The 12,391-nt window shown below is 28.7% G+C and overlaps 1 protein-coding gene across 1 annotated transcript; it reads right to left on the bottom strand.

Annotated features, from left to right (window-relative positions):
- Positions 1–310: 310 nt before the first annotated feature.
- On the bottom strand, positions 311–2,856 carry LOC121116988 (uncharacterized). The gene is made up of 2 exons (XM_040711305.2): positions 902–2,856; positions 311–846 (listed from the first exon to the last, which is right to left on the bottom strand). Exons 1-2 carry the CDS (start codon positions 1,223–1,225, stop codon positions 382–384), a joined length of 789 nt encoding a protein of 262 aa, XP_040567239.1. The 5' UTR covers positions 1,226–2,856; the 3' UTR covers positions 311–381.
- Between the last annotated feature and the right edge of the window lie 9,535 nt (positions 2,857–12,391).

Here is a 12,391-nt window from a genome sequence, read left to right as displayed (position 1 = left end):
AGAAACTGAACAAATTAGGTATTTGAACAAAAATTGTTATATATATATATAGATCACTTTCAAATTATGTTAGAGCCTAACAATATGAACAGACTAGACAAAAAAAACAATTAGAAAAATGCCCGGATACTTCTGCCCACACCACTATATTTGTTGTTAGTTTTTAATATCCTACAATTAGTATAATTATGATTAAACTTTACTGAAAAAGTATCTCCTCCTAAGTTGTAACCTTTCTTTTTGTCTTTTTATTCATTTTATTTTTTTTGTGTGGAAAAGTTTGAGATACGCAATGAAAATCGAGTTGTGGTAATGCTAAATACTGTTTTAATATTTTAAAATAAATGTAAATTCATAATATATATATTTTTAAATTATATTTTAGTTAAATATCCAATTACGACTAGTGACTGCATCATTTCCTGCTTTATTATAAATGTTGGCACTTTCCCCAAAACCATCTCTGAAACTCGATCCTTCATTTGATTTTCCTGTGATAGTTTGAGAAATTACGGAGGCAGCAGTATATGCTCCACTCTTTGAAGGGTGAGAATTGTCACTAGTGTATAGACCCATAAACATGGTTCGATCCCGTTCCATAAGAAGCCGAAAAGCTTCTCCAACGGGTGCAACTTTTGCTGGTTTATTCATTTTAGCCATTTCAACATATCGATCTGTAAGAAGTTTTTGCATGGGGTCAAACCCATTTCGGCGTCCCCAGGTATCAAAAAATACAATGTCAGCTTTAGGACTGCCCGCTCTGATATTTTGTACTAGTCTCTTAGCAGCAGGAAAGACATGAGTCTCAACATAAGCCTGACTAAAAGATGGCTCTTGGGATTGGGCCTATAGGGTTGTATAAATATGAATTGAAAAAGTTTAAACGAGTTGCACATCTTACTTGAATAACAACAAAGTCATATCCGGAGTTTTTAAGTTTATTTGTTAAAGTAGGATCATTGGCATGTCCAGCCAAGGTTTGTCCACCTTTCACATATTTCGATACTCTCCAGCAGTAGCCTGGCTCACTTGCTTCCAAAAAACTTTTAACTTTTGTATCAACTCCAGAGTCCGTATAGCTGTTACCAATCAATAACCCCCATTTCTCAGGTTTTCCAGAGCACCGAATACCGGTTACTCCGCCTCCTCCACCAGAGCCCGATCCAGGGAAACAAGCATTGATGAGTGGGGATAAAAGAGTAATAAGACAAAGAAATACGATCATTTAGATAGAATGTCACAGAATCAATGAAAAAAAAGTCTCGACACAGGCGTTATATGTAAGTAGGCAACTTAAGCTTTTTGTGTATAAACTAAGAAACACTTGTGCTTACTCTGAATAAATGTATTACAAATCATGATCAGTTATTGTTGTTATTATGATCTATAATTACATATTTGGCACATCAACATTAAAGTAAGCTAGAATGACTTTTTTTTTTAGATTAAATTTAGATTACTTTTGTAATATGCGACTAATTACCTTCTAAGTTAGTGAATAAAGTATTCTGATGAATCGTATGAAGGCACTTCAAATTACACTTAAATCTTGTATTACTAAAAAAAATGAGATATTATATTAGAATTGTGCTAAATTAAATATCGTAAATTGAAACTTGACTTAAAATTGTTGAAATTTTTAACTAATCCTATAAATTCGAATATAAAACCCATAATTGACCTAAATGTTTTCGTGAAATATTAAACTGTGTGCGATCAGGAAGTAAAAAAGTTATTTGTCCTTTTCATTTGTTTTGCCCAATATATTTTTTGTTAAGGAAAATTATATGTTAGCAATAAAAAGTTTCATTCACATCCTGTTTGATATAATCAAAACATATCATATACAATTTATAAAAGATACAAACAAACTTATAATTTAAAATTGATGAAACATACTAAATTTATATGTACATATACTTGAATGAATTACCTACTTTTGTATAAACTTATCATGTGTCAATAAATTTTGTCATCAACATGACTAATCCGACATGTGATAATCTATAGAAAATGATGATATATATTGAAGGGATGAGATAATATTATCAAGTTCATATTAACAGTTACAACGCCGAATTGAGAGGCTTTTTGTTTTACAGATTTCAAACGTTGCTCCAACATAGCATCGAAAGACAAAAAGCTAAACGGACTAAAAAATCGAGCGTCCAACATTATGACTGGAAACATTATGAAATGTGAAGCATCCTAGATCAGTCACAAGAAAATGATGGCACAGAGTCATTTGAACTTTTGAAAAGAAATTCCACCTCTTATTGCTTACTATTTGAGATCCTGTCAGGTTTTGATTGGATAGACAGTGCCCTAATGATAATTCCTGAACATCAAACAGTCTCTCATAAATGAAAAGGGAAGTTTATTCATAGTAACATGTATTATAATAGTTTAGCTATTAATAAAATAAAAGGAATACATTCTATGGAGTAATTCAGTCATTAGATTTCTATACAAACATCTTATGATTAAATAGTTCTTCACTATTCAATTTATATATATTTTTTTTTTTAATTTGGAGAAATAATTTAATTTCATGCACTGAGTTTCCCAAATGAATACAATCCACAACTGATGATTTTAAATCAATCAGAAAAATAAAAAAAGCATGACGCCTAGTAAGATATTCATTTCTACACTTTTCCTGCAGTCCTTTGTATTTGCATATCCACTTATCCTTTGCAATACCTCATGAACAGTATGTTTTTTTTTAAATTTCTAACATGACAAGACATCAATACTTTTTAGGAATTAGGGGCAATTCAAATTAACATTCTAGTTTTAAAATGTATATTTACAGTGCCTTAAGATCAAATCGGCGCTTGCGTGCGCCGGCGATTGTATTATGAAACAGCTGTCTGATAGTTTTTTTTTTTTTTTTTAAATTATAAGATTAAATTTACAGGTGAGGAACGGCATTAAGCCATCTTGATAATATTTGTATATTTGAGGTTTTATATCAGGAAGTCTCAAATGTGACTTGCATCTCAATACAAAAGACTCAGTCATGTCTCAGCCTGGTCGCTTAAGTGGCTGAGTAAGCACAGCTGTGCCTTCATTGTGAAGAAATATGGCCCCAGTAGTCTTGATCTTAATATATTGAATTATTTTGTATGGGGGCTACATTGAGTCTAAAATAAATCAACCTCAAGGAGATAATGAACAACATCGCGTCAACGCATGCTCCTCCTTCCGGGCTTGGATCTAGGCTTTGATTAGTGCTAGAGGCAGACACATTAAATGAGCTATTTTTTAACATTCATATCTACAATTCAAGTCCCTTTTTAAGTCAATCCCTCGAAAAATGTGTCCTCAGTGGCAATTTAAAGATTTTTGAAAAATACGCTGATTTTATCTTAACACCCTTTATGTACATATATATTTTCAAACTGAAAAACAGCCTATGGTATTTGTTATGTAATTTTTTGCAGCTCATATAGTCTCATTGTACAAGTTACAACCAAAAAATGAGATGAAGAGTTTTAATGAGCTTAAATTAACGCGAATAAAGCCGAACTGACGAGAATGTGTTGTTCCGATTGTCTATTTTTTTTAAATATTATATCGTCTGTGTTATTTCAATCGTGTTTCTTAGGTGGATATATTTTTTGAAATCTCTTTTTTAGGGGCAAGGGCTTAGAGCTGTTGTTGCTGCTTTCCTGTTTCTTCATTTTTTTTCCCACCTGCTGGGTACGTTACCTTAGTCAGTGCTGGTATTCTCTCTAACTCAACAACGTATTCACACACTGAATAACAATTGACTTTGCTCTGTAGTTGAAACAATAGTAACAACGTCTCTATTTTAGGAGACTGAGAGCAAAAAAGAAGTGTGGAGGGGGAGGGGGGATTGAAACTCCTTCGTACGTACATAATAAGCCCGAAAAGGTATACTGTCAATAGTATCCTTATTTATATGTTAAATTTAGATAGATTTTAATTTTCTTTAAGTTTAAATCTTAATTTGATTGTAATAAAAAATAAAATCAATAATACATAAGGTGCAAGCATATTTAATAGACTAAAATGAAATAATTTACTTATTAAAATGAATCATTAAATAGTAATTAATTGAATTCATTAAGGTTATAATTAAATTAGGAGATATGAGACGTACAAGCTTTAACTATTACAAAATATATGCGTTAAACCAACAATGGTGACTCTTTAGTTGTACCTTTTCTCGTATGTATTTATATAATGAGTAATGCCACAAAGCTGTTTGAATTTGCAAATAATAACATTTGTTCCTGAGAGTAAATAGTATATGAGTCAATAACAACCACAATATTAAATAACTTATAAAAAGTACATGATAACTAGACTTGGGATTTTTGAGCTATTTTTCGTACAAAATGAGGAATTAAAATATCGAAATTGAGCAAAAATTCAAATAGAGTTTGATAAACATAATTTAAAGTAATAGCGTTGCTTTTTTCAATTTGCATCACTTATTAAAATATTTTATTGTATTGACAGATCAAGAATTTGTAATTTGGCAGAAAGGTATATCTTCTTTGTTACAAAATTCAAGTTGAATTATTCAAAAGTAAATTTGGGCCAAATTTTCCCTTCCTCTAATTGGATGTTGTCATAATCTGGCTCCCTCACATATCTCATCATGTAATCATAACCACGCATAATTTACCAACAAAAAGAAAGTCTAATGAATGTAAATTTTTGCAAGTGAATGTTCCCTCGAAAAAAATTATCGAAAGCTGTTGTATTATATAACTAGAATACAAATTCAAATTTTATATATTTGTTTCAAACCATCTTAGAAAAATGGGTAATTTTGATAAAAAGAATGTCTAAATGAGCAATGAAAAAAAAAATCTGAGCAATGAAGCCATTGCTCACTAATCCCAAGTATATTCATAATAAATATTAGTCATTAAAGGCTCATTTTGTGTCCTTGGATTCAAATGGTATGTTCCTGATTGTTTTTACCACAATAAACATGAAAATGTATGGACAAAAAATGAACCATTTCTTTAGCAGTCTAATTTTTTTTTCTTTGATACAATCATAGTTTTATAAAGTGAAGACATACAACTTCATAACAAAAAAAAGATAACTTAAAAAATATTATTCTATAAGGTATTTAAGATTTACTGCTATCAAGGTTTATTGATAAGAAACAAAATGTTGCCAACTGTAGGCCACATTAATAGAAAATTCAGGTTTAATAACGTAATTTTTATGTTTTTCGAAGTAAAATCATAATCAAGAACATACCATCTCAATTAAAAAGTCAAAAATCTGTCGACTAATGTAATGTTATTATAAATGATTTTCTTAGCTTTAAGTTTATGGCAATTTTTAAGTTGGAGTGGGTTTTTTTTATAAAATTTATGTTACTTTTTTATTTTCTATCATTTTGTATTAAATATAAATGTGGTGAATTAAAATAATGATAATCTTATTCAGAAATCAAGATAATGAGTAATATCCAATTTTTTACACACCACCCAATATATAATTGATATACTTTGGAAAACTATAGGGATTGTATCTTAAATTTATAAGGTGGGATGATATGCTCAGAAATATTAACAATAGTTAATAATCTTTATTTTATTTATCACAATTAAATTAAGTCCTTATTTGCCTTTTCAAATAACATCTATTTATCTATTTTATTGTGACAATGATTTTTTACTACCTTTTTTTTTTTGCCGTCTCTAAAAAATTAATGATATTGATTTGTTAATAGAAATTTACGATGAACTATGAAAGAGCATAATCCATTTCGAGAAAAATTATTCAAGCTTGATTTTCTGTTGAAGATCCACAGAAAATATATACATACAATGTAAACTGTTCAATAAAAGCATGATAATATACCTTCATAATGGAGTATTACATCCATTTGTTTATGTTTGATAGACAGCCTCATTAAATAAATTCAAATGATTGGATACAATTTACATTGGTACAAAATTGAAAACAGATGTTTCTATATTATATATATATATATCTTTTTTTTTTATTATTTAAATATGTTTTTTTGCACATATTTCAAGATGAATGAAGCTAAAGGGCTGAAAGAAATGGCAAAATTGTATGTATAAAAAGTATATATATATCTATATTTTATAATAGTCTATTAGAAAACTATAAAACTTTAGCTAATTGGAATTACTATTCAACTGTGATCCTATAAATTTTAAAGTTAAATGGATGCCACAAATAAAAAACAAGTAAAATAGAAATTAGATTGAGACCACAATTTTTCTTATTAGTCTTCAATATCTCCGGATTGGAGTGACCTTTATACAAAATAAAGGTCCTAATCTGTTCTAATTGTTCATTTCTAGAATTACCTTAATAAAATATGAAAATGGCAGCAAAAACGCTTCTTAATTCGTAATTTGATTTCCTAAACTTTTTGAACATAAGAAGATCTGATGCCTTGGACAAAATAGAACACAAATTGGACCAATATTAAGCTACATGTTTTTTTTATCCATATTAAAATACTATTATAATGACAATTACTTCATGCAACAGTCCTCCAATGTTTAAGTTATGAATAGCATAAAAAATTAGATCAAATTTGAAGGTTTTATAGGTTATTTATCAATTTTAAACTGATATAATTTGAAGTTAAAAAACATATATAAATAAATGTTAAATATTTTGAGCAAGACCAACATGTTTCTAATATATACACTTGTCCACAATTTGCTCGACCACATTTTATATAAATATGTAAATATATATTGTCCAATGTAGACGTCAAAGAGATGAAAAATAGACATCCATGATTAATATTAAAATAAGTAATGTGATCTCATGAATAATGCCTTGTTGAATCATATTTAATTCATTCAGTTGTATATGCATGTGTATATTTCTTTCATATTTAAATTTAAATATGTTAACATTATGGAAGTCAAAACATAAAGAAAAAGTAGAAAAAATGTAAAATTTTGGTTAGAAGTATGTGTACCTTCCTGAGGTCATAGTTGGCCTTGTTGAAGCAAATGAACCTATCAATCCGCTTATAGATCACTGGATCAACTGTGAAAGTCTTCTCATAAAATTAGGTGAGAAATCGTCCATCATTTTGTTTCAAGCTACAACCTACGACGCTCCAGGTGGACTTCTTGTTAGAAGAGGTCTTTCCACATGTATGAGAGACGCAACACCAGCATTTATCATCCACCTGTGCACTGTGGACACTCAAATATTTTTTTTTTTTACAAAAGTCGTTATCTTCACCTCAGTGATTTTTTTTTTTTGCCCACATGGCTTAACTTTATTCAGAACAAATAGAAACTTTTCTACAAAACCAAAAGCTTAGCACATCACATAAAACATAACATTTTCAGCTTAAAAAAACAACAGTAAAGATAAAAAAATTCAATTAAAAAAAAATCAAACTAAAAATCAGGATAAAATTAAATAGAAGAATAACTAAAAGTTAAATAACGTTAGTGTCACAGTCTTCATTTAACTGAAGAACTAGGTCATATCTTTAATAACTTAAATGTGTAAATGAATTAGAGGGATTAAATCTGTAAGGGTTAAGTCCTTCTTAGTCCATTTTGCATATACTAATCATTACGTTTTTGTAGCAATGGCGTAGACCTTGCATTTCCCTTCCCATTATTGTGTCTTTAAAATTGATCTCTACCAGTTGTTGCTCGTTAATTCTCCGGCAGTCCAAATAAAATTCCCTCATAAGTTACGCTTAAAAGCCTGGAGCTCCAGAAGAAATAGTCAGTAGTCTCCCTTGTTTCATTGCAAATTGGGGAAATACTCCTCTCGTTATTTAAGAATTTTGCCCAAACCTCCAATGTTCCTGAGAGCAATCGAAATTTGAATAATCTCTCAGAAGATGTCGAATATTTACTCTTTTTTTACTTGTATGGTATTATGTGCTCCTATATTATATTTTTTTATGTGCCTTAAGGCCCTGAATATTTTTATAATAAAATCACACAACAATTAGTGGTTCAAACAACAATTTAGTATATTACCGTTTTAATTGTCTCGGTACAACCATTCTACTGGTATAAAAAACAATACTATTTTAAATCACTGTAAGGAAATTGATAAACTAGTTGAGAATTTTCTATCAGTTATTTCATATATTTTTCGAGTAAAATGTTGCTGTTGTGTTTTTTGTTTTTTTTTAGATTTTAATACTGAGAAAATATGAAAATCATGAAATTGAATTTAATGTTTTTGATGAAAAAAACAAATGTTATTTCAACCACAGTCTTTAAATTTGATTATCATAGACAAAAAAAAAAATCAGAAATCGGTGAACTCATAAATAAGCTGCAAAATATATACAAAATGAGGATGAGGTTTTTACCTCATTTGTGCATAGTAATATTATTCTTTTTTTATTTATCAATATTTAAATTAAGGATTATTTTGCTATCAGTTATTAGAATTTATCAAAATTCAGAACTAATTTATTTAAGATATTGTAAATATATCAATTTTATGAAAGTGTTGTAAGTTTTCTCGTAAATTTTACTTTTAAGATTCACATCATACATTTTTGTAAGCTAATTTAGGGCCATAAAGAGAGTTGTGACAGTGGCATTCTTTAATTTATCAGGTGTTCGTATTATATATCCTAATCTGCTAATTTTTTTAAAGGTTAATTACTCAAAACCTTCAAAGAACTAGTTATTTATTTCTCAAAAAATATTTTTAGTTAAATTTGTAACTTTTCAAGTCCTGTCTAGGAATCTCCAAATAATAGAGCCAAGTACAAAAAGTTTTGATATTTTTGCAAATCTTCTCTATTTATAATGTGGTATTTGTACAAAGAATGAAAGTATTATAAATTTGGGGTTAATCTTTGAAATTTTATCCTTATTCAATTTAAGGATTGTTTGCATATGATTAACAAATATGCAGTAGTCAATAATATGAATCAATGATAGTACAAAGTGTTTAGGAATTATTGTGTGTAAACTAGTGATGCATCGATAATCCATTTAGCCAACTACTACTTTATTGGTTGATGTGTTATCGTTTATCTTATCATTGTTTACTCATCTAGTAAATACGAAATATAGTTAAAACATGTCCATTTAATGACAGTAACACGCATAACATTGCAAAATCTCACTGGTAGCACTGCTATGGCCTTTAGTAGTATCACTTTCTAGCTGTTGGAAGAGGAGGATCCATAGGATTATAAATCCTTACCATTTTTAGCGTTCAAATTTTTTATTGTTGGTAACCTAAAGCGTGTTTATTTTTATTTTTTAACGTTGTTATCATTACTCTGGAGGAGAGAACATCTAAGTTATAATTATAACCACGATGGTGTGTTCTCAAGAATGACAGAGTGTAACACGGAGGACTTGAGGAATTATGAATGTAAGTCTTTTTTTTTTCTAACTAAGAGTATAATTGATGATCAATAACTGTGGAATTCCTACATTTGTCCTTACTGTATACATGGAGTGGCACTAGTGATTCCTTCCTGCATTTAATTAAAGGAAACATCAAGATGATTAAGCTGCTCTCCTTTTAAACATATCCGGCTAACCAAAGCTTATCGGTTTCTTTCTTTTTTTTTTACTTATCGTAAACGCTCACAATTTATTACCCAAGCGATACGTATCACTGCTAGGGATGTGAATAATGGATAAATATGGGTTAATCAATAAATGATATCCAGTTGAAGTTTAAATTCAAAGTGTTCATATTGTAATAGACCACTGGGTTCAAAGAACAGGATATTTTTTTTAGTTTATATTCATATTAGTAATACAAATAATTAGATACTAGGCTTAAAATACGTAGATAAGAACATTGAAGGCTGTTGCTTTGTATGGGTATTAAGTTCAGTATTGAATTGAAGCAACATATAATTTTATAATTGATTTTTTTTTTTTTCAAATAATGATGGGATATGTCATTAAAAATTGGTAAATTGTTCAAAATACAAATAAGTAGGAGAGGAGAAGAAAATTTGACACCTCACAACAGTACTCACAGTATATATATATTTTTTTTTTTGTTATTAACATTATGTCGTACTATAGAGATAAAAAGTTATCTGATTTTTCTGATTTCATTTTTAAATGAATGTAAATTTCGTTTATGAGTATATAATTATTTAATAAAAATATTGACCATATTTTTTTTTTCGTATCTAGTAATCTTGTTTTCTTTGGATTTTTTGGAGGTTCTACACCTACGGGAAATCCCTTTTTTAATTATTTTATAGTATAAGCTTCAAATTATAATTTATGCATAACATTTTTTTGCCTGAAGAATAAATTTGTTCGTAGAAAAGTTAAACAGAGGAAAACTGCCTTAAGCGGAACACATTCAATTTTATTGAAAGTGGGTTCTGGAAAAAAAAAATAGAGACGTAAGTATGCTTAGATTTTTTTTTTTTTTTTTTTTTCATTCTGTGCATTCCTCTAAGAATCGAAAATATAATGGTGAAACTTGTCTTTTTTATGAAATTGAGAATGGAAAAATAATGATATTTGTTTTGTCAAAGATTAAATCTAAATGTTAATCTGAAGCATCCTTCTTTTTTTTTCAATCAAACGTTATTCAAAGGGCAAAAGAATAATGCAATTAGAAGCTTAATATTGCAAAATAAGCCCTTAATAATAAAAAGGAAGTGAAGCAAATACATTTTCAAAGAACTAAATTTTCTTAAGGACAAAGTACTTCATTGCAATTTCAAGAGTTTCATAGGCTTAGTTATAAGTTCCTTTATATGTTCAAAGCTAGCTAAAAATTAGACTTTTGTATGACAATATTTCATCTCGTTCAAGTTTCCAATGAGCAATTTTCCTAGTACCGTTCTTCACAATTGTGAATCACCTACGTCCTACATTCGTAAAAAATATGCTCTTCCATCATTTACCATTTACATTTTTTTGTTCCGGGTTGGTTAGGTTTGTGGAATTTAAGCCTCTCTAAAAGTGTATGAATCCAACTTAATTTTTTTTATCATATGTACATAAAATAAAACTATTTATATAACGGTGTTGATAATTGTTGCAGCTAATCTCAATCTCAAATGAGGAAAACTAGCAACGCCCCTGCTGCGCACTATTACTGATAATGATAGAATGAAGAGATTTAGGAATATATGGATAAGACTATGTACCTATTCATTCTTCCAATAATATAAACATACATACTTAAAATTCACTATATATGTTATTTACTAACAGGATCCCGATATTTGTTGAGATCCCCTATTTTAAAAAAAATGTATATATTTCTTGTGATTTCGATCAAGACTATGTCACAAAAAATGAAATAGTCTTGTATAGAGCTGGTTATATTAACCGTAGTCTACAAAGAATAATAAAAAAAATATGTACTCCCACAAAGAGTACTTTTTAATAATTTGTACATTTAATTCCAATTGATTGACAATGCCATTTTTTTTCTTTTTTTCAAATTTAATTTAGTGTCTTGGAAAAAGAAAAATCAATTTATGTTTTAATTTATTTTACTTGATATGTTTACTTCATATTACGTAATAAGGGTTTTAATATTAGTTTGTTTAATGAATGAGCAAATTTTGAAAATAATGGAGTTACCATATGTCTTTTTTTTCTAACTAATGTTATATTAAGCTTTGAAGAGCGTTACAACTTGGAGTTTAACACATATATATTTTAGTTTCATCGAAATCAGTTAATTTTTATTAATTGGAAATATGTGAAGGACATATTTGTTTTTATTTGAATTGGTATCGTGACAATGCTATTAGTCAATAAACCGATTACTATATATCAAATAACTACTTTATAAACTGGCTAGAATTTTTTTGGAAAAAATTGGAATTTCACTTATTTTTCTAACAACGTATGACTTTTTCATGAGATAACCCAGTAATTAGGGTATTAAAATGAAGAAAAATTAAGGTTCAATATGGGTATAAACATTTGTAGTATTAGATCCAATACTAATTTCTGTTTCACTCTTATACATTTCTTTTTTACTCTTTATTCATCAAACTACAAGTTATTACACATTATAAAAGATACTTATAAAGAAGAAATATAATAAACAAAAAGAAAACAATAATAAATTATAAACGGGTTAATGGGCAGTTGGGAGTATTCCTCTCTATACTGTACTACACATTTATCTGTAAAAATCAAAGCATTTTTTGTTTAAATTTTAGCTCCATCAAAAAATTCTCTGTTTGCCACTATAACTAATTTACAGACTTTTGCCATTCTTGCTGTTAGTTTTTCAAGATTGGCAGGTGTGTTATCATTCCAAGCATTCTTCAAAATGTTTCACTTACTTGTGGGCAACTTCCCCAAACTTTTTTTCAAAGTGTTCCCACAATAGGTCTATTGGGCTCAAATCAGGGGATTGAGCTTGGCCATTGTATAATATATAAGATGTGAGA

This window comes from Lepeophtheirus salmonis, chromosome 4 (genome assembly GCF_016086655.4).
Source record: "Lepeophtheirus salmonis chromosome 4, UVic_Lsal_1.4, whole genome shotgun sequence".
Lineage (NCBI taxonomy): Eukaryota > Metazoa > Arthropoda > Copepoda > Siphonostomatoida > Caligidae > Lepeophtheirus > Lepeophtheirus salmonis.
This window is presented reverse-complemented; position numbering and strand designations above follow the sequence as displayed.

Bases quoted from the DNA above. Each gene is read 5' to 3' on its own strand.
- LOC121116988 (XM_040711305.2), bottom strand. From the start codon at position 1,225: ATGATCGTATTTCTTTGTCTTATTACTCTTTTATCCCCACTCATCAAT. The intron at 847-901 runs GTAAGATGTGCA...ACAACCCTATAG, and splicing joins ATGACTTTGTTGTTATTCAA to GCCCAATCCCAAGAGCCATC.